Source organism: Hydra vulgaris, chromosome 12 (assembly GCF_038396675.1).
Source record: "Hydra vulgaris chromosome 12, alternate assembly HydraT2T_AEP".
In the NCBI taxonomy this organism is placed as follows: domain Eukaryota; kingdom Metazoa; phylum Cnidaria; class Hydrozoa; order Anthoathecata; family Hydridae; genus Hydra; species Hydra vulgaris.
In genome coordinates, this window is record NC_088931.1 from 77,652,810 (window position 1) to 77,677,681 (window position 24,872).

General features: G+C 26.3%; 1 protein-coding gene across 1 annotated transcript; it reads right to left on the reverse strand.

Moving 5' to 3' along the window:
* Positions 1–4,245: 4,245 nt before the first annotated feature.
* LOC100215916 (uncharacterized) lies at positions 4,246–23,223 on the reverse strand. The gene is made up of 10 exons (XM_065814527.1): positions 22,248–23,223; positions 21,847–22,000; positions 16,280–16,360; positions 15,619–16,118; positions 15,380–15,530; positions 12,967–13,124; positions 12,688–12,759; positions 7,325–7,438; positions 6,635–6,735; positions 4,246–5,188 (listed from the first exon to the last, which is right to left on the reverse strand). Exons 1-10 carry the CDS (start codon positions 22,899–22,901, stop codon positions 4,345–4,347), a joined length of 2,829 nt encoding a protein of 942 aa, XP_065670599.1. The 5' UTR covers positions 22,902–23,223; the 3' UTR covers positions 4,246–4,344.
* Positions 23,224–24,872: the final 1,649 nt, after the last annotated feature.

The window sequence follows — 24,872 nt, forward strand, 5'->3', positions numbered from 1 at the left end:
TGAATCAGGAAAGCAAGGAAAAAAACAAGTTAAATAAGAGTTTTTGGAGCACTTAGGAACAGTCACAGAAAAAAGATGAGACTTAGTTGATTGACGAGTAACACAAAAATGAATTTTAGTTGGTGGCACAGGAAATACTAACTCTTTAGAGCAGTGCCCATTATAGTATTTGTAGAAAAGAGATAGAGAAGCAACCATATGACGATGTGATAATTGTTGAAGGTTGGCTGCAAGAGCAGGTCCAACTATGTTTACAATGCGTTTTTGCACCTTATCTAAAAGAGGTATCATTAGAAGATTCGCCCCAGATATGGCAACAGTATTCCATACAAGGAAGGATTTGAGATTTACAGAGACAAAGAATAGAATCCGGAATAAGAAAGTGTTGAGCTCAATGAAGAGATGCGACCTTAGCGGATGGTAATTTTGAAACGGATTTAATATTCGGTTTCTAAGAAAAATTGGAAGTAAGAGTTATTCCTGGAAGATGAAGGGTAGATCATTGACAGACTCATTGAGTACATTACCGTTCATAAATATAGGAAGATCTAAACTGTTGCGATAACGATTGGCTGAAAAAAATTGAGTTTTATCTGAATTAAAGTTCACCAGCCACTGTGAGCCCCATGCTGTAGCATAAGTGAGATCCATTTCAAGCTCAGATGTTCTGACCCCTAGCAATCAGAGAGTGTAGACTTCTTTTCATGACAAGAATAAATGCTAGTGTCATCAGCAAATAATGCCACCTTAGATGTGAGAATATCTAGAAGATTGTTAATGTAAATTAAAAAGAGGATAGGGCCAAGGATAGAACCTTGAGGAACCCCTGAAGTTACAGGATATGAAAAAGATTGCTGTCCATCGAGGACAACTTTTATACTACGATTGGAAAAAAAGGAATCAATAATCTTAAAGATGTTACCTGATACACCGTAAGAAGAAAGCTTAAGGAGAATACCAGCATTCTAAACTTTATCAAAAGCTTTAAAAATGATAAGAGCGACAGTCTTAACCTCTCCACCTCTGTCTAATGCACGATAAAACCTATCGGTTATTACTGTTACCAAATAAGCTGTAGAACAAGAAGACCGAAATCCATACTGATGATTAGAAAGTAAGTTATTAGATTTAAGATGAGAGATTAAGTGTTTGTTAGTTAAAGACTCAAAAACCTTGCTTATAATAGGAAGAAGACTAATGGGACGGTAGTTAGACCAGTCAGATCGCTCTCTAGTATTTTGGAAAATAGGGATAACAGATGCCGCTTTCCAGCATGCCGGAAAACAAGACTCTGATGAGCATTTGTTAAATAGCTTTGAAAGTATAGATGACAGCTCCGGAGAACACTTCTGCAAGACTATAACAGGTATGTTGTCTCGACCACAAGCTGTAGAAGAGTTTAAGCAGGAAATCACTTTTGATACAGAAGCTGGAGTGATACGAATGTCAAGCAATGGATCAACCTGTTTGACGACTATATCAGGTAGAATGCAACTAGTGGAATCAAGAAATGATATTGATGAAAAGTTCTTAGCAAACAATTCAGTTTTGTCTTTAGGTGAGGTGACAAAGTCTGAACCGTGTAAGAGGTAGAATAACAGATTTTCCCTGTTTATAAATTGTTAAAAAGTCTCAATAAGATAAAACTATTCCTCTGAAAATATGATCAAAAATGTCATTTTAATTATGCCATTTTCGTTAAAGACATGGATGTTATAAAATTTATCATTAAAGAGGTTATTGATTGAGTAATTCTGGTCAGTTTGCTGATCAAAAGAACCGCCCCGGTTTAGATTTAAAATTTTTATAAGGGCATGTTTTAAAATGCCACTATAAAACTATTCAATACTATTATTAAAAACAATCTAAATTCAGATCCCCCAATAAGTAGATAAAATTCTTTTCAAGATTACGTTTTTTAATAACGTCATTATGTACAAATAATCTGAAATACTTGATTTCACTAAAAGGTGCGCAATAACAACAACTTATAACAATTTTTTTTGTTTTAAAACCTCTTTTTATCAGAAATACTCATGTCATGCTAAAATGTCGTGAGCTATTTTTAACATAAAGATTGGCATGAACAAATATGTTTTAAAAAAATGTCTTTGTCATATATGGTTAATATACAAATGCAATGAATTCCATAAATAAGATATTAAACTGGGCAAGAGTTGTTGTAAAACGCTCGATGATCTGAGCTGAACTGGAAATCAAGTCTTAAATCCATATTTTCAACAGAGTACAAACTTTAGAAGTTAAATAAAGAGATTATTTTTCAAACGATTACTCAAATTTAATGGTCTACAGTTTATAATTGGTTAGAAAATTCGAACACATTGAAATTAACTCAGGCTTAATTCTGAATTAATTAATCTGTTGGAAAGATTTTTTTTAGACGGGGAACGATATTTATTTATTCTCCAAGTTGTCTTGGCATTTGCGAGTTCAACAACAAATAATTGAAAATTAATTTATTGCTGTTGAGCTACTATGACGAGTTAAAGAATACGTACATGTTGATCCAAATTTGAAAAAAGTTCTTATTGGTTGAAATTTTTTGATTAAGCATTAGGAGAAAATCGAAAAAAAATTATGGCATTCTTTTCCACATACACAATTTGATACTTAACATGGAATTACGACTGATAAATTGTTACAGAAAAATATTGGGAAATAATATGCGATTTAGATAGATTTAAAAAGTTGATATATATTAAATACTTTTTAAAAATTAAATTACTCTTCTAAAGTTTTTTAGCTTAAATTTTAAAATACTTTGTTGAACACAATGTAATGAAGCATAACAGTATTATTCTTTTTTGACAAATAACTTATAATAAACCAAATATGATATTAAGTGTAAATTGTCAGTAGTGTCAACAAGTTGTTAAAAGAGCAATCTTTTTTTGTTGTAATGCAGTTGCAATATAAAAATTGTTATTAATCTAGACAGAAAATAAGGAGGGGAGAGGGAGAGAGGAGAAAGAAATTGATCAATTTCCAAATTATCAAAATTTTAGTTATTACAAAATAGACTTTTTAAAGTTGAACCGTTACTTGAATAAAAAAGAACTTTATCCACGAAAAAAAAAATTTTTTATTTTTTTATTTTGTGTTTGAGCCCACTTTAGAAATATCCAATTTTCGCATTTAACGATAACAGTGAAAATTGTGATAAACCTTTGTCGTTATTAAATACGATTTATATAAACTGTCTTTAAAATGAAAATAATATACAATAGCTTCACATAAAAATTTATTAATATTTATCATTAACAATCAAGCATTAACTAAAAAATTTAATATTTAAAAAAAGTATTTATAATATATGTACAATTTTTAAACAATAAAAAACAAATAAATAAAATACAAATTATAGTACTCATATACTGCCATCAAGGAATCATTTGAAATAAAAAAAAGTCGATTTGAATTTCAAAAAAAAAAAACTGTGTCAGGAAGTTGATAACCATTTTCTAATAAAATTAAAATTTTAAATTGAAATTTAAAAGTCTAATGATAAGTAATAGTAAAATATTTCCCACGATGTTTTGATAACTTTAAAATACATTGACTTAAAAAATTTCCCTGTTGACGAACAAAAACAACTTTTAATAACTGCAGTTTTAGAAATAGAAAATTTGTAGTAGCAATAGCTCCTTTACAAAACATACATAGTATGGGATAAAAAAATACTTGAATGAAATTCCAAGCAATAAATGTTCAACTGGTTTTCAAATTATTAAAATACGATAAAATTAACAAACAAAAAAATCTTTATTTCATTTTAAAAGTCAGAAAATGTTTTTTTTTAAACCTTGTTTTTACTTTCGGAAATTTTAAATAAAATCAACAAAATGTATTTTACAAGACTTTTATTGAAGTGTTTAAAAATTGGATAATTATTTAATTAAATTTTATTTAGCTGTTTTCGTTATGTTGTATAAAAGAACTAAATATAATCCCCATTTTATTATCAATAATAGTTAAATATAATTTAAAAAAACGAAAACTAATGCTGGAAATAGCAAAGACCTTAGAACTTGATTGAATCCAATTTTACAAATCAATAAAGTTCTGTATAATTATTTATAATTTATAGAATCTATAATTTATAAATACAAAATATTTTTGTAAAATATTAAACTAAATAAATGCTATGAAATTTCTGAACATTTCTCAAGTTAATTTTTAAAGAATATTATGTCGTTTCCCAGAAGCATGATAGACTTTTAAGTATTTTTGGTTAAGTAACTGCATTGGAAACCTATTTCCTTTTTGCATTAAATGTATTGAAGCTGTTATGATAGCCGTATAGATACACTATTTTTTATGCATTCAAAGATCTGTTTCTTGCGACGGCATTTGACTATCTACTGACGGTAACCTCCAGTAAGGCCAATTTAAGACTGGATCCCATTCGTTATCAAAAGAAATACTTGGAATGCCGTCTAAAGAGATTTCTTTTTGTCTATGAAGAGGAAAATATTCTTTATTTGGTAAAATTGGCATTGAAATTTTTCTCGTTTCTTTTTTTTTTACATGTAATTGTGGACTTAAAAATGGTGGAGATTCAAGGACTTCATTTAAAAAAGTTAATCTTAACTTTTCAGTATTTTCATTCATTTCCAATGATGTTAGTTCTGAAACTTCTTGACTTACTCTGACAGAGCCGAGTTCTGACATCCTAAAATTATTTATACCGCTATTGTAAGCAGAATCGTACGAATCCCGCTCTCTGAAATTTTCTCGACGAAGAACAACAGACTCAGAATAAGAGCGCTTGTCTTTAATATCAACTAATAATCGATCATCATCCTGTACACAATGGATTGACGTCAATACAACTCCACTATCTCTCGGACTAGAATTACGTTTAAATGCTTCTAACTCCCCAAGAAAAGCAGATCTTTTACGCCTTCGTGGAGAAGGCTCATTTAATGATTTTCTTACACTATTTCTATCATTTGGGTCGGACCGCGTAGAACTTGGTCGACTGTTAGTACTATTTCTTTTCATTCGCAAATATCCATTAAACGAGTTCGATTTTTCAAACTTCTTATTATCATCCGTACATGTAAACACTTGTGTTCCTATTGTATTTCCTATTCTTTCATCAAAACTTGAAATTCTTTTTATTGATTTTGCCTTTGGTATTGTTTGTATGCCATTTTTTGTCAACCTGATAAAATAACACATATATATATATATATATATATATATATACATATATATATATATATATATATATATATATATATATATATATATATATATATATATATATATATATATATATATATACATATATATATATATATAAAACACACATAGATATACTTTTTAATTAACGATATCTTAATAGTATGAAAATATTTATATATATATACGTATATATATTTATATATATATATATACGTATATTTATAAATATTTATATATATATACGTATATAAGTATACATCATGGTAACAATTATATTTTCGATCGTATATTTGGAGCCGTTTTCAAACTTTAACCATCAGTCAAACTTTAACCATCACATTAACATTTAACCATCACTCAAACTTTAACCATCAGCTCAATTTAATAAAGCATTTTTAGCTATTATTAAAATTTTAAATGACAATAAAGACGATCGTCAGCTGTGTACTAAATTAACTTTAACTGACACATTCATAACTTAATCAAACTTTGTCTAAGTAAATGTTTTTTTATGAGATAATAAAATTTACATCTTAAAAAACTCTGGTCAGATTAGATTGTCCATAATAGTAGTAAATTCAAAAGCTCATTTACAACATTGAATTTAATGCAACTCAACAAGCTATAACTGTTTTGATGCATCTATAACTTTTAAACAATATGTTGATGATAACCATAAATACTTTTTTAACTATGATGAAGCAAGTTCCTTTCTGACACTTTTCAATTTTCAAGACAAGACTATTCAATTCACATGTAAATACCAAAATATTCAACATCAACTTAGTTTATTAGATATCTGTTTTTTATTTAATCATACCACTTAAATATGATTTTTTCTTATCACAGGAATGCAAAAAAAGAATGTATATGTAAAACCACATTAGTGTAATCACCATATATTGCAAAAGTTAATATATACATGTGGGTTTTTTATGAAGGTGAAATTAGAAAAAAGACAACACAAATAGCTGAACATCAATAAAACGTAATAAAAGCTAACTAGAAAGCATTAAGAGTTGTAGAACATGTAAAACATTGCAAGATAACAACTAATTGGAACAATTCCAAAACACTTTCTATATTTTTAAATAATAACACCAAAAAAATATGTGAAGCTATTGAAATAACTTAATTACAATGTTACTAACCTAAAAACTTAATAACTCACCATTGGAACCTTTTTTTGCATAATATATAAAACTTTTATAATATTCCATAGCAATAACATCATTATTGTAAATAACAAGTTTGAAAATGGCTCAAACTATATAAGCCAAAATATTGTGTAAAATTTTATTTAAAAAAAAAAAATTGATAGGTTAAATAAATAGTGTCACCATAAATGGTGTGCGTATATAAATATAAATATAAAACCTTTTTTTTTTTTTAAATATTTTATCTAACTAAAACTAATTTATACTCTTGTTCAACAGTTGGTTTTTTTCTAAGGACATAGTCTATTGTTTCCGGGTCATCTACAAGTAGCATCCGAAGTATTTTATCATGGGTGCTAGCAGAAATCTAAAAAACAGAAAAAAAAGATTTAACTTATTAGAAAACTGCATAAAATAATTAGAAAAGAGCAAAAAAATCACTGACTATGTGTGCAAAAATGTACTTGTATTCAAAAGTGAAAAGTTGTGGGAAAATTAAACTATATAAATTTTTTCTACAAAATATTGTATAAAAGTGATACTATAGTTTGCCTTTTTTTTACCCTTAAGACTATCAAATAAATTAAAAAAAAAGGCAAAACTAGCATAAATTATCTTTTTAACAATTTTAACAAGCCACAATTATATACATTGATTAAAGATTGCTGCATTGGAGTGTACATACATTGACTGACTATCTAAGGATAAGCATTGGAGTGTACATACATCAACTAACAGTTTTTGTTTGAACAGACAACCTAATAATTTAAAGAAAAAGTGTTTTTAAACTTTTTCTTCATTGGCCTTTTAAATACTTTTATCTACATATATATATATATATATATATATATATATATATATATATATATATATATATATATATATATATATATATATATATATATATATATATATATATATATATATATATATAAGCAAAAAAAAAAACACCTTACCTTAAATAGTTCTTTATTATAATCTATCATGAGTGTTACAATCTCAATGCTAGCTTTGTTATCATCAGGATTTAATGCTTCATCAACTTGATAAGCATTGCTGCTTTTGTACGTCTAAACATTTAAAACTTCCTAATACAAAAATCTTTTTAAATTAAACTTTTTTAATTATTATAATTTTTAATTGGTGAATTATAACTAATTTTTATAACTAACTTTAGCTTACTAAAGTTCACAATAACAAAACTTTTTTAAAAAACTTATGAAATGGTGAAATATCTTTCAATTTCATTTTAATATTTATCTCTTGATGTGTAAAAAATTAAAAAATATTAATAGATGTTTTTTAACTATTATCAGTAAAATAGTCTTAAAAAGGAAGCTTGTTTTTTAAAAAAATTTGAGCAGTTTAAATACTAAACAATCTTTGTTAGTCAACAATTTTCTTTACAAATGAAAAATATGATTACGCCAATTAAAGATGCTTTGGTTTCAAAACTGATAACTGTTGCCTATAATGAAAAATATTTTCTGTAAAAAGAAAAAGAGAAAATTAAAAAGCTATCAGTACACATTTTTCAGACTAGCACTCAAGGTTCATCTATGTTCACCTTACTCTTGAGACAGTGTTGTAACAGTGCTTAAAAAAATTTAAATTTAATTAAAACGAAGATCAAAATCTATTTTGATATCATCTATAAAATGATAATGTCTGTTGTTCAGGCCTTGAAATAAGAGATGCTCAGGTTGTGTCACTTCATTTCCATAAAAACTAAGTTAGTAAGTAATGAATAAGGTAACCTAAGTTGGCAATGAATGGATGTGAATGAACTCAGCAATGAATTAACAATAACAATATATTTACAAAAAAGTAATGACTATATTGTTTGATCAAGCTCTAGCCAGACTTTTAGAGGGGACAGAAATGAAAAAAATAGTGATTTTAAATTAAATCTGTTATTGTTATCAAGTCAATTCCATAAAATCTAAAACAAGAAAAACAGCTTAATACAAATTAATAAAATCTGTATGGGTTTTATTAGAATTAACTATAAATACTCTCATAGTTATGTCAAGTGACCAAAACAAAAAAACAAAAAAATACTAGTACAAAAATACAAGCTTAGGGATTAATTTTAAAATATTTGACTTTTAAGTATTTTTGTATTTTATGAAAAAAAAATTATGTTTTGAAAGATTTTATAAATGATGCTTTTGTATTACTAAATAGTTTAACTAGGATAACAGTATTAATGATGAATTACCATGAATTACCATACCAATTAATGATGAATTACCATACCAATGAATAACCATGAATAGCAAAATAAGATTTTTTATAGTATTTAAGTCAGTAAGTTTGACCATGAGTAATTTAATTGAAAGTTTAATAAAATATGCCCTTTAATAAGACACTGATCCCTAATCTAATTTAAACTAGTTCATAGAAGAAGATTATTTTGTACTTTGCCAAAAAACAGAGATTCTAACTCAAATATTCAGATAAATTCCATTTTCATATATTTTACATGGATCAGAGTTAAAAAAAAATAATAAAAAAACTTAAACAAAAATCGCTTTTAACCATTATTTAATTTATTAGCAGCACTGTTATATATCAAATACATAGTAGATAACTTTTAAAAACTTATAAAATTAATTCGTGATTAAGCATCTGAAATTAGTAACTATGATGGAATTCTGAGTTTTTGTTGGTTCATTGTTGTAAAGGCATTTTCTAATTTATCAAAAACTTTTAATGAATCAGAAATAAACAAAAAAGCTTTTCCGACTATGAACAAAATACTATGATTAATGTTAACAACTTCCATAAGCACATCATCAAATGAATGAATGTTAACAGCTTTCATAAGCACATCATCAAATGAATAAATGTTAACAGCTTCCATAAGCACATTATCAAATGTATGGATGTTAGCAAATTAAAATTGAGCAAAAAATATTGAAGATCTACAATAAACGATGCTACAACTGTAAAATTTGATGCTTCTTAATACACAATTGATTTTAAATGTGTTGTTGAAAAAATAAAATCAGTGAAACTACAGAAAATCAGTATTTATTGAGACAATTCTTAACCAAAGTCTTCAAGATGCCAATTTTTTTACTAAGATTTATTAATATTGTAAATATTGTTTTTTTTTTAGTGGTCAATTTAGTAATCAACAATACTAATACTAAAATGATTCCATTTGATAATTATAAAAAAACAACTAGTCAATAATTTATTTCTTCTCATATCTTATCCCCTTCCCAAAAAATACATACTTTGTGTTATACCCCAAAAAAATGGGTGGTTGTTCATGATAATATAAGGAACAAACTTTGACAAACAAGGCGCACTAGTTCATCAAGGTTTGTGTTTCAGAATTATTAGGTTAAATTAGAAATAATAAAAATAAAATAAAGTAATTTACAGTATTTATATTTATTTATATATCAATATATTAGCTAAACTTTAAGTATTCAACAATTTAAGTGTTTTAAAAGTTCTTTTTGAGTTACTTTCTTTGTTACTTTTTTTTCTTTTTAAAGTATTATTATATATGCTAAGTATATATTATTATTATTATTATTATTATTATTATTATTATTATTATTATTATTATTATTATATTATTATTATTATATATAATATAATAATAATATTATAAAAAGTATAATTATAATATTATTATTATTATAATATTATTATTATTATAAGTATATATTATTATTTATAATGTATATTATTATAAATTATTATAGCTCCACTTAGTCTACCTGTATTACTTAATGTAGCATCAGTACAGACTCCAACTATCTGCTGTTTAAAAATGCTTATAAATGTTTTGAATAATAATAGCCTGATCTTTTTCTTTAGTGCTCTCTACAATTAGAATATTTTATGTAGTAGACATCTTTGTTAATAAATTGTTAACTGGTAGATATATCAACCTTTTTAACTATAATTTTTAACTTTTCATTTAGAGCTTCTAGATAAAATAAACATTTTCCCCTTATGTTTTAATGACAAATTCAAGAAACACTGTAACTGCTAATTCTGCATCTTATGCTAACAAGAGTTGTAGCTAGTACTTTGTCTCTAACTCAATTGGAATTTCTGAACAAATGGAATTATAATCTTTTAATCAAAAAGAGGAAAATTTTACTTATGGCACTTTAGGCATGTTGGAAGTTGAGTTATATCACTAACTGGAAAGTCAAAAGTATCACTAGCAACAGAAGACTGGTGAACAACTGAGCCTAAGTATTCCAAAGCATCTAAGACTTTAAAGGGTGAAATTTAAAATCATAAACTTTCCAAAGCTTTATTTATTTTTTATATATGTTGATTGATATTTGACTTTTGAAATAATGTAAAGTGGCAGGTTTAAGTTAACATAATAGTTTTTTATCATGATCTTCTTTCTTCTCCCCACTTTTAATGATCTTCCTTCTTCTCTTTGTTTTTAATGATCTTTTTTCTTCTCCTTGTTTTTAATGATCTTCTTTCTTCTCCCCGTTTTTAATGATCTTCTATCTTCTCCTTGTTTTTAATGATCTTTTTTCTTTTCCCCATTTTTATTGATCTGTAAGTAAAGATTGCAAGTTTGTTCATGTTATATCGATTTTATTTTTACAAAAAAGAGAATGTTTTAGTATATCCCAAAAACTTGTATATTAGAACAATTATTATTCAGGAAAACTCTTATGTTAAGAACAATTAATATTCAGAAAACTCTTATGGGGTTGTCCATAAATTACGTCACACAATTTCTGACTGTTTTAGACCCCCTCTTGTCACAATGTTTTAACACTTTAGTAACAAGTCCTGTATGACTTGCCACAAAACAATCAACCCCTCTTCCCCCTAGAGTGTGATGTAATTTTTGGACGACCCTACGTTAAAAACAAATAATATTTAGAACAACTAATATTTAGAACAACTAATATTCAGAAAATAACTCTTATGTTAAGAACAATTAAAGGCTGTTTTCCACAAGACAAAATATTTGTTTGAAGCAAATTTTATTGACAAAACGCCATTTTGATTTTTATTTATTTTCTTTTGATTCTTGTGCTACTTTTTCTTTAAATCAACAATAAATATGGCAGCAATAATTTGCTGTATGTTTAATTAAAAGGAATTATTACTTTTTTTGCATACTTTCTACTTTGAATTTGAATTAAATTTCTTTCCATGCGTTAATTTTAACATTTCTATTTTTGTATGTAAGATGTGATACCATTTTTTAATATAATAATTTAAAATAAAGTTTTTCATAAGAAAGTATAAGAAAATAAATCCTTAACTCTGATATGAACATTTCTGTTAAAAAACTGTTACTGCAAGTATGAACAGCAGATTTAACTCAATGTAGGGTTTTTCACAAATGGTTTATCTTTGTTTGGCCTCACGAAGAAAACCTACTTGTGAAGTGTAACTTTTGGAATTGACAGTGTGCAAATTAACATTTGTTAATTTAAGTTTTGCTCCTTATTTGATGAACTTACTAATGGTTGCCAATATTCAGAGTGAGTTCATATAAAATCAATAAGAACCCCAGGTTGAGAATTTTGTTTCTTTGCCATATTAAAAAACAGCATGTTTTCGCTTTTTTTACTGTTGACATTACAATAACTAAACTTGATTGGTTTTTGCTTATGGTGATTTGCAAAAAGTAGAAATGAATCCGACATTTTTTCCCGCTGCAGCAAAACGCTGTATCAGTATAATTGCCAGAAATGTTTTATCTGCGCATGCTAATCGACGAAAAAACTTGCCTTGTGCAAATTTTTCGTCGTGGAAAACGACCATAATATTCAGAAAACTCTTATGTTAAAAACAATTAATATATGATAAACACTAAGATCAATGATGTTTCAAAAATAAATTTATTATTTACTAAATATTGTTTTTAAAAATATTTCATGTTTCAATTAAACACTTAATAAAAGTTTGATAATATTAAGGTTGATTATTAACCACCATAAAACAAAGCTTTCAATTTTTTCTTAAAAGATTGTATTTTTAACTATAAAAAATAACACCAAATTGTTAGAAAAACAAGTTTTTTTAAAAAAAGCAGCTAAAACATTAAAAACCAAAAATATCGAATAAAAAATTTATTTTTCTAGTTTTTAAGTAAGCACTTAATAAACTTTTTGAGAAAGTAGTGATCTTTTAAAAGTGTATAAACAAATAATTTGGTGTACACATTTGTTTTTGGGACACCTTTATAGTCATTCAATAAATGAGCTAATCTAATACTAATACAATCTAGTAATTAACTATGATCATTAAATACTTAACTGACATTTAAATGCAAAATTTTAAATTACAAATGTTATATTCATACTTTGCATCTGTGTAGAATATTTGGAGCCATTAAAGTGGCTAGGTTTAAAGAGTCCATTTTGTTTCCACATATCTAAATTCAATAAAATATATTTAAATAATTAAGTCTCTACTAAGTCTTCTATAGAATCTACTGTAAAATTGTCTAAAGAAAATTCGATAAAATCTGAAAACAAATATAATTTAAAATAAAAAAAAACAAGAATACTTTTTTTTAACTATACATTTATAATAATAATTACCAAAAAAAAAAAAAAAAAAATTTAACTTTCATGTTAACCTCATTATTAAATTCGTCTTTTGAATTTTGGGAATGGTCAGCTACCATTCGCAAGCAATTTAGGAGACATTCCAAAGTATCTCGATTAGCCACAGGTAGCAACCAGATAAGTTGCTGAATAATTTCAACTTTTTCATCTTTTGTTTGTGTTTCTTTTTCTAAAGGAAAATATATGTAAGCCTTACATAAATAAGACAAAAATGTTTACAATTACATAAGATTAATAATGTAACCTAATGTAATTTCTTACATTAAACAAGTTGCATTAAATGTATGTATATATATCGTACACCCAGATCAAGGGTGCCACAAGTCAGAAAGTGTCAAACTGAGAAAATCAGGGTTGAAGTTTCAAGTTTTGAATATTTTTTCCAATTAAGAGTGCCATTTGTATCTGTCATTTTGTAAACATTTGTTTTAGACTTGTGGTATTTTGTCACCATGTACAACACATAACATACTATCAAATGGCATTCATAACTCAATATCCATAATTTTTGACATGTGGCACCTTTGATCTGAGTGTACAATATATGCTTATATATATATATATATATATATATATATATATATATATATATATATATATATATATATATATATATATATATATATATATATATATATATATATATATATATATATATATATATATAGTTTTAACAATTTAATCATAACAACCATTGTTTTTATTAAAGTCAGATAAATTATATAAAAAATAAAACTATGGAATAAATGAAGTTTGTTAAAAACAGGTAACCATTTAGAGTTCATAAAGTTTTAATTTCCTTGCTGTTTTGCATAAATAAAGATACAAACACTTTTGCACAATATTGTTATATTTACTGAAGTCATTTTTGAAGGAAAAAAATATAAGGAGAGCATTTTTTGAAAAAAGTATGCTCTCCTATAAGCAGTAAACATTAACAGCAATTAGTTGTTGTAAAAAACATTTTCACAGCAATTTTGAAATAATTTTTTTCTGATAAAAAAAACAGAAACTTAAATAATTTTTTTTCTATTTTTCGTTTTTAAAAATTTTTTAACTGAATTTACTTAATTTATATTTAAATTAAATTTATTATTAAATATTAATAAACTTAAATTTATTTTATTAAATTTAATCTGAAATTTTTTTTTTAATTTAAAGCATTCCGTTTCAATATATTTTTTTTACTTTTATAATTTTTATATAGGAAATCATATTTTGAAACAAACAAATACTAGATGTAGTTAAGGCGATTTATAAATTATTCAAATTCTTTTATTTGGAAACAGCATGATTTCATCAATGTATTATATCCAAACAAGAGCTTTTATAATGTTTAAAGAAATTTTTCTCTTTTTTGTATAATTTTAAAACTTTTTCTATACCCCAAATTGTGAATCTAAAGAACATTATTTTTGAGTTTTCAGATCAATTCTGTTCAACAACATTAACTTTAATTAAAAAATTTTTAAAAAGTGCCTCAATCTGCTATAAATTCTAGCTCTAATCTGTTCTAGTACATATTAATTAAATATAATTGTCAAAACACAACATTTCTATCAACTTTTACAAAAAATATTAGAATTCCAACAAAGAAAAAGCTTACAATTACAAAAAATTGCTAAAAAACAAACAGAACAGATCATATTGTTAAACTATGACGATCATTTCACCTAAACAGCGTATTTATTTCAAATCTTATTTAAATCTGGACAAGCAATCCTAATTTTAGGAAGATTTTTTTTTAAAAAAAAAAAGAATTTTAGGTCTAGATTTTTTCATTACAAACATTTTTATTTTATGTTCATCTTTCATAATTCACAGACCTGATCATTTAATGAAAATATGTCAGTCAGCAAAATATCAGACAGACGCTATAATATTTTAAAGTAACTAACTACGCTGGTATACATTAAAATACCATACTTAGATATAAGATTTTGTTAGATAATGCTAAGGGCAATGTATAACATCACATTACAAACTAATAAAAAATAAATATACAAAATATCATAAAATACATATACAATATTATAAAATATATCATATTATATACAGGGGTGGATCCATCATTTTTTGATGTCTGAAATAGCTAACTTCCAGACATATAACAAACACCAAACATTTATATATTTATACTTATGTCAAATAAGGACGCTTTGCAAAAAGTTGTGATGACTGGAACCTAGGAACAAAAAAGCCCTAAAATTTCGGCCACAATTGCCCTAAATGTGAGAGCAACAAGTTAATAAAATTTCAAAAAAAGTCAGCAATCTCAAACATCAGAAAATGGTGGATCTCCCCCTGATATATATATATAGAATTATAAATTACAGGATTTATTAAACATTATACATATAAAAACTAATTAAAAAAAAAGATACTTGAAAAAAAGATTTATTTTGAATAAAGATACTTGCATACTTGCTAAGGATAAAAAAACTTGGTAAAGTTCTCTAGTCAACAATGGATCAGGTAAACATCTTAAAAACTCTTTTAAAAGTGCTGCAACATCGTTTGGATTACTTTCTCCATTAATGACACCAAAAAAACCTCTGTCATAATCACTTTTCATCTAAGAGAAATGTTTAATGTAAAACTAGAGTTATGCAAAGTATACATAAAATGTATATGCATAAAATATATGATATAAACTGTCTTACTTGAGTCACTCGTTTTTTTGAACCTCCTGTTCGAAATATTCCAACAGTATTTAAGGCGAATTTGGTTATGAACTCTGTTGTTTGCAAAATAACTTTTGGAATTTGAAGAGGAAGTTGTTTAAACTCTATTTCTTTATCAAGTATGCACAAAGAAGAAGCAGATGTTGAAGAAAGTGCAAGAGCTTCAATTAACCTTGATTTTCTTTTGTTGGTGCTCCATTCATCCTCGTCTTCTTCTTGAAGCGTACATATTGTCCTAAAATAATTTAAGTTGTAATCTTCATGATCCTCAGTTGTAAATGCCTCTTCACAGACCTTAGTCCTAGTTATACTGTCTTTGTTCAATTGATCTTTATCATTTGTTTCAAAGTTTTCGCCAAGCTCTTCATTTTTATCAAGTTTTTGCATTGCCTCTTTTTGTGCTTTTTCAATAAGTTTATCATTCTCAATAACTTGATTTAGATCCACCGAAAACACAGGGTTAAAAGGCCTAGGAGATGCTAATAAAAACATTTTATTTAAAAAAAATCACAGTACATATCTTTTATTTTATTTTCTAAATCTTTATATAATTATTATCTTTTCAACTTTTTACACAAAAATAATATTGCATATTAGAGGAAGAAAACAGTTTGTAAATAATTATATAAAAAAAAAACACCTTTTTCATTATTTTCATTTTTTGCTTTTTTTCGCAAAATCATCAACTTTTTCCAACGTCTCCTAGCTGCAACTTGGGTATCTTGAATAAAAAAAGTATTATCAGTTTTTTTTTGCTTTATTGTAAAAATACTTTAAGGAAAGTATTACTATATAAGATTTCTCAAGATAGATTAAAGAATTAGGAATTATTGCAAGAGTAATTGGGTATGGGCTAAATTTTCAAAATAGTTAATGCTAACGATATACTTAATCCTTAAAAAAAAAATTTAGAGCTTTAAATGTTTAAAATTAATTAACTGTGGGTTTTAACTATAATTTATTTTGAATACTGCATTGTTAATTAATAGCTTCAAATGAAAATTTTTAGATAAAAACTAATTGAAATATTTTGTCAGTAAAACAGAACATCTGTAGGCAGAAAATTTATTCATAAACGGATTGAGTCAGATTTATGAAGATTACTTTAAGACTTTAATTTTTTTCTATTTTTATTGATATGAAGTGAAGGTTTGTCCTAAGTTTATAAAAAAAGTATAATTAGTATTTTGATTTATCTAAAAATGTGCAAAAATTTTTTATAAGGAAATTAGGAGACTATTTTTTTTTTTTGTTAAAAAAATTTTTAAGCTTTTGGTTTTATATTTAATTTCCAGAGATTTTTAGAATTTTAGGAAAAAAATTATACCTGAGCTTTAACTTTTTCTAGATATAAAAAGTTTTCAATTTATTTTAAATTACTTTTACATCTTCCATATCAAAACATTTCCCATTACATAGTAAATACAAAATATAAAATAAAGATTGCAATGTGGATTTGCAAAAAACAAAACAACGCAGCAAAATTTGCAATGACATATACCTAATATATACCTAAATGTCAAAAATCAATACATGCATGCAGCATATTATTTTAGGAAATGTTAATAAATAGTTAAAGTAGAAAATAGCTGACTTTTTTAAGATTTGAGATTTGATTCACAAATATCAGGGGCTATTCTAGACCGTTTTAGACAGTGTCGACTGTATTTGGGCACTACTCAAATTAAAATTTGAGGAACTTTTTTTTTTTTTTTTTACAACAAATATTGTTTTTTTTTGTGCTAAAAAACTCTGATTTTTCGCTAAACTTCTCTGGGACAAGGGGTACTGCCGCAAAAAATTTTTCCTTAGAATAGGCTGTGAATATATTAGTGATTTGATTCAATTTGATGTACTAATAATGCTTTTATATATATATATATATATATATATATATATATATATATATATATATATATATATATATATATATATATATATATATATATATATATTAGAATATTTTTAAACATTCACTTCATACACTTATTTTTGATAAAAAATCATAAAGTTAAGAAAGATTACTAATGTTTCTAGTTAATTAATTGTATCTACAACAGGTTCCCCCTCCTCCTCCTTCCTCACCAAATTAAAGTGCGTTATAGGGGATGAGAGGGGGGAGAGTCTTCATCACTTCTGCTCCTTAATTTTAATGTGATATTGCATAGGAACTAAAAAATCTATTTACTTGCTTCTTTTAGCTGATATTTCAAAAATAATATTTAACAATGTTTCATGTAAAGATTGAGATTGAAAAAATATTGTTTTGCTTTAATAATAAATATTTGATAACTTTTCTATTCCTTTTTATGAGACAAGTTTTTTAGAACATAATAATTTACAGTTAGCTTTTATATTAAAGTTTATATTTTAGAATTTGTATTTTTAATCGTTGATAGGAAATTTTCAATAAAGAATCATCTGCATCTACTTGATACACATGCTAATAAAGATATGGTCTGAGATAATTTCCAAAAAACTTAGCTAAGAAAGATAATACTTAAATACCTTGCTGCAAAATTTTACATTATTTTCATAGGAAATATGATCAAAATGAGCTGGAAAATGATCCATGCTGATTGAAGTTCAACAAGGAAAAATAGAAAATTGAAGGTCACCATTTTGATTACAAATAATACAATTCGAAATTTTAATGTTTGTTAAAATAAAATTTGTAAATCAATTTCGAAGTAAATGGTTTATAAACAATTGAATAAAAGTTTACAATTGTTGTCATAGTAAAAACAACAAACAAGATTTTACTTTATCTGGACAAAACTAACAACTTGTTATATAAAAAAGATTTAAGGAGCATTTTTTCATTGTTCACTAATTTGAGGATTGCAATTTCAATGGTGACATTTTGAATTTGGGGTTGCTATGGATACCTAAAATACTTAGCAAGCACATATTTTATTATCCATAATAAATATAAACTGGAAAAAAGTAATAATTTTATCAGATTACTCCAATAACAACCACATTTAGTATTTTTATACAAAAAATGTAGTGAAACTATGGATTTTTTATTTGGTAGATAGTAACACCTGAAATACCTGGCAACGATTCATTTTGCATAGTTACTAGTCTAAGTTTCTTATAAAGTAGACTAATATTAATGTGGCTGTCTGATTAAAAATTATTTTATGCATCTAAAAAAATAAACACATACCCAATCAGGCCCGTAACAACTGGGGAGGAGGGGGGATGGGGGAGCAGGGGTATTTGCTCCCCCACCCCCCCGCCCCCCCCCCCCCCCCCCCCCCCCCCCCCCCCCCCTCCCTCAAAAAAAAAAATAATTTAGAAGAAATTGATTAAAAAAATGACTAATTATTTTTCAAACCAAAACTCGTGTATTCTGATAATTGTACTACAGCTTTAGCACCTTTTACTTTACCATCTTGGCATAAATTACAACTTGATGCAAACGATAATTCTGAAGATAAAAAAGACGTAACTAATGGCGCCAATCTTCTTTTCTTAGTTTTACTACTTGAAGTATTGAAATTCACCTGAGGTTAGTCAGATACTACATTTGGATAAGGGCAGAGTTATCTTTATCAATGGAAGTAGTTAGAAGAATATTCTTATTCTTAATTACAAATGAAACCGATATCTGTTCATTTTTTAGCTATTGTTTGTTATTCTCTTGGAAACAAATTTAAGAGCTTTTGCATATATGTCGTCTTTGTCAAAGATGTTTTATGAACTTAGACAAACTATTATTTTCAGTTAAGTTCATGCCATTTACAACTGCATCCAAAATATTAGAATTAACTATCTTCAAGTTTTGTTGTATTATATATGAATAAATATCAATACTTTTCATATAAAAATATAAATTACATTTACAAAATCTTATAAATAAGTATTTTAAGATGTATTTATATCCGTCATATTTGGGGATCCGTCACTGCGGAGACCCAAATATCGAATAACCATTTAGAATAAAACACATATAATGTTTTCGCTACATAAAATCCGATACATCATTTAACTTGTAAAAATCGTTATTAGGGATCATGCAGACTTTATAAACAGATTATATGCAGATTATAAACCAAATTTATACTGATTATATACATTGAACAATGTATTTCAAGTCTCAAATTACTGGACCACATTGGACCTCAAAAGTATTTGACTATATAAGTGAAATTTTTATAACTGAAAAAAGTACTTCAAATACGCAGTCATTTGAAAACATTTTGCTTGACTTAACTTACGCGCAAAATAGTGTTGCAATAGCTCGTTTCAAAGATAATACTTGATTTTATCTAACAGGCCCATAGCAACCGAGGGGCGGGGGAGTTGGCAGCAGGGGCATTTACTCCCCCCTCCCCCCTCTTCACAATAATTTTTCAAATAAATCATTTTGAAGTTAGCTTTTATAAAATAGCAAGCGATTAGAAATTAAGAAATAAGAGAAAAAAAAAAGGATGAAAGGACCTAATTTGTTATCCGTACTTTCGGCGTAAGTTCCTTTGACAAAAAATTTTTACCTACTACTATTTGACCTACTCAGTAGTATTTCCCCCTCCCCTCCCCCCTCCATATAGCTTTGTTCCTACCTTAATGAGCATCGCGCTCATCAAAGTTCGATGGTAGCTTGAGCCTTTAAACAAACTATGTTTTCAACCCAGTGTATAACAAACTTCCACATCGAATTTTTCCTTACATAATATCAAATTATCATATGATATTCTTTTGAACTTAGTGAGTGAATCGAAATTTTGCAGTTATTTTTTCATTTACTTTTTTATTGAAATAACTTAGAAATACATTGTCGTTATCTTATCTGTCTGACTTGTTCATGTCAGCAACAAGGGCCCGCGTCTGAGGCTTGCCTAGGGCCTCATTATGCCTTATACCTCATTATATACTTTTTGATTTTTTTTTTAATTTTTTTTGTGCGCTAGCACGTGCTAGGTTATTTCTGAATAGAAAAATTTAACAAATGGTTGCCCTTTCAGGCATTAACCTGTTTTAAAGATCAGTAAACTAATTTCAAGTAATTTTATCTTAATAATAGGCCGGGTGAATAAAAAAAGCAATTGCTTTTACTCAGTTATTGATAAGCTTTACTTGTAAACTTCGGCAAATTAGCTCAAATTTTATTCACGTAAAGCTGAGCAATTACTAAGCGTTTGTGGAGTAAATTGCTTAACTTTACGTAAATAAAAAATTTCAGCAACTTTACTCAAATTTTATTCACGTAAAGCTTAAGAATTACTCCAAAAATCCTGAGTAAAAGTAATTGCTTTTTTTTATTCACCCGGCCTATTATGACTTAAAAGAATGTCAACTTAGGTTAAGAAGCTCTTTCTACCATCTCCACGAAAAATAGGGTTTTATATTAAAGTTTTTTTTTCTTGGATATGTTGCATTTATCACAAGTAAATAGTCTCGTCTATCGTCAAAGTGACGTATTTTACACTTGGGTGTACTGAAAAATTCGTGCCGTTATTTACAAATTTGCCCCGTCATGACTGTTAAAAAAATAAATTTATACGCTAAAGTAACTTTAAAATTTGTTTTTCTCAATATATTACCAAAGTAAAGACTCTTATTAAATATAGAAGTTTTTAAACTGGAAAAAATTTCTTTATTTTATCGCAAATTCATTTTGTAAAAATGAAATCTAAAGAAATTACCCAACCCTACCCTAAAATACCCCTCAATTATTTACATGCCTAAAATATTGTATAAACTGTTCCTTTGTATTCCACTCAATACTAGCTGTTTTTAATTACGTTATATCTCTGAAATTCTCTTATCAGAAAAATTTCAGAAATATAACGTAATCTTTGAAGAATTGTTTCTATCGGTTATAACACACTTAGTATACGTATAGTAATTCAGTTCCGCTTTAAAAACACACTTATGAATTTCTCAATTTAAACTCATTCATTTCGATGTTTGGCACTGCGAATAAATCAGAGTAATAAATAAACATTTATTCTTACGAAGATACTTTTAATACTGCTAAAATATTTGCGGAATGTTATTAAGTACGATGCATACGAATGTTTCAGCACGTTACGCTTGTTTGGTCGTAAACTTAAAAGCCTTTATTAATATTGACGTGTTTTAAAAACACTATTTAAGCATTTTTAATTTATTTTCCAAATCATAAATTAAATCAACTTTATTAACACAATTTTTTTTAAAAAAGCAATTTTTTTTTATAAAAAATTGTTACCTTACCTTTAGGGATTATTAAATGACAATCAAAATTATTTTCTCGTAATCTTTCTAATCCGTACTGTTTCAATTTTTCACGCTCTGATTCAGTTAATTGGTGCAAAGAAATATCTTTTAGTTCAACAACTTTTTCTCCAGACTTCCAACGACTATTTTCCTAGAAGTAAATAAAAACGATGTTAAAAACTAAAAAATTGAGGGCAGATACGTTACCCGCATCATTTGGGATTCAAATAATCTCTATTTTAGATCAAGCAAGTACTGCACATAAAACTTAATTGAGATGTTTTGATAAGAGTTAAAACCAATTAAAAAATTAAATCTAAATTAAAACCAATCAAGAGCTTGTAATACATTTACAAGTGGTAATTCAATTTTAGTAATCTGTGTAAACTCAGTCTTACCACCGGTGTCCATAAAGAAGCACCTTCGTTATGTATTCTTGATCGAGTTTTTTTATTGCGATTAATAACACTTGAAAGCTTTTTTCTCCTTGGAACATCTTCGGTTTTAATTGAGGAACTTTGTTCTTTGTTTGATACACAATTCTCCATTTCGATTGCGCAGTCGGAAGGCTGTTTGCCCAGCCATTCTTTTGTTTCAGATGGCATTGGAATGATTGTGCCTCGAACAAAGTTTTTAAAGGAATGCACTGCAGATTTCTTTTTTTGATTAACTATAACATGATCTTCTTTAATTATATTATTGCTGTTTTCGTCTTCTTTGCCACATATTACACTTTCACAAATATCTAAAGATTCAACAATATCAGTTTCTGGAACTTTGTTAGTAGCGAAATTGTTAAAAGCATTCTCCTCGTTTTGTTTAAACGGAGACATTTGAGGTGATTCGTTATTGCTAAGACTGACACTATTATCTTGATTTACAAATATAATACCATTGAAGGACGCATCACTTATTTTTTCTCTTTGTTTGTCGGGATGGAAGCGAAGTAAATTTCTTCCTGAAATATTTGAAGATACTTTGATATCGGTCATGTCTAATTTTAGGTTGTTTATGAGCCTATTATCAAATAAAAATGTTCTTGAACGTACCATTGAAAATCTCCTAGTCTTTGCAATACTTGAGAAGCATTATACTTCTTTAAAAAAACTTTTGTGAATATAAATGTCTTCAAAAATATTTCACCGCTTACAACTAAATTTTGTCCAACCCTATTACAACAAAATCGCTGTTTATCATGCACGTTAATAGTACTGTTTGGCATTTTAAACTGTAGAATATATTTTAATATCCTTATCTAAAGCCTCGTTCTGCATCGTTACTTTCTAATCGTTTTAAACAATATAGTCAAACTGCGTTAGATGAAAACTAATATAGACTGACACAAATATTTTAAAAATGGCTTATTAAAAAGGAGAAATAAATTGAAACAATACAACCCTTCATAATGAAATATAATAAAGCACTTCACAATAAAATACAATACAGTTTGTTATATATATATATATATATATATATATATATATATATATATATATATATATATATATATATATATATATATATATATATATATATATATATATATATATATATATATATATATATATATATATACGAAACTATAAACTTTAAACTTTGTTTATAATTGATATTATTAAACGTTCATTAATCGTTTTTGTGGAAACTTCATTAAGTCTTGTATCTTAAATTATGTCATTATCTAATGTTGCATTAAACGTCCTTAATGAATTTATTAAGTTTTTGTTTCCAAGAAATAGCGTATGACAAATAAATAAAAGATAAATCGTAATCTGAGTTTTAAGCAGTGTTTTAAATTACATAAATTATTAAATATCGAAATGCTTAAATATCAATTTGTGCAAAACCGCATAATTATTAACTGTTTTAAATAACGCAAGTTTTACCTGGTTTGCCTATTTATACCTTACTTCACTTTACTTATACCTATATACCTATCTATATATACCTACCTATATATACCTACCTAAACACACCTACCTATATATATCTTATACATATACTTCACTAACTTGAAAAAAAATTTTTAATTCAATCTTATAACTAATAATAACTATTGCACTATTTTAATAACAAACTTGATCGACTTTTGTTCGTGTTCAGTATTGTGGAAAAACATGAATACTATTTAGCTTAGAATTTTTTTTGTAACTGCATTAAGCATATTTTACTTTTTTTCAAATGTAATAGCTTAACTTCTTTTTTAATATGTGCAGATTAATATGTGCAGATAATTTTTAAAGTTTTGGTTAGTTTTACAACAGCATTCTTTAAACAGTTGTTTTTTTGCAGATTTAATAGACAAAAAAAAACCTTTTAAGGATATTTAGAAAAAAAAAATTTTTCAACTTTTTGCTTATTTTTATAGAACTCTTTGTTATATTCATAGTAGGATTTAGAAGTCTCTATAAAGTTATTACACCTTATAGAGTATTTCCAACCTTAAACCTAAAACTGAGCTTGAAACAACAAGATTTTTATTTTATTTTATTAAAAAAGGATTATCACGGCGTTTGGAATATTAATGAGTTATTTTATCCCACGATTTCTTTTAATTGATATTTGCTTTATTAAAATTAAACACGCGTTCTGTGCAAAGTGACACATTTGTAAATTCAATGAAATAAATTTAATTGAACTAAATTTATTTTTTATCTAATAGAGCTAAAAAAATTTTTTAGCTTGTGCACTTTATTAAAGTAAAATCTTTTTCAAGTTTTTTTTTAAAAAAGATTTATTTTCAATTTGAGAATAAAAATAATGTTTTGAAAACTTGTCTGTCCGATAATTAGATTGTCTATGATTTAAAAAGATAATAAGTTTTAGCTAGTAATATGCAAGTTCTATATGTTCTGTTCCAATGACGCACCGTAAAATTTTTTCAAATTATGGGGTTGGGGGAAAGATTCATTATTTTTTACTTACACACCTAACTTGAAATAGTGAAACGCAAAGAAATAATATTTCCCTCAATAGTTTCAAATACGCATATTTAATTATTTTCACAAAAATTACAAAAAACA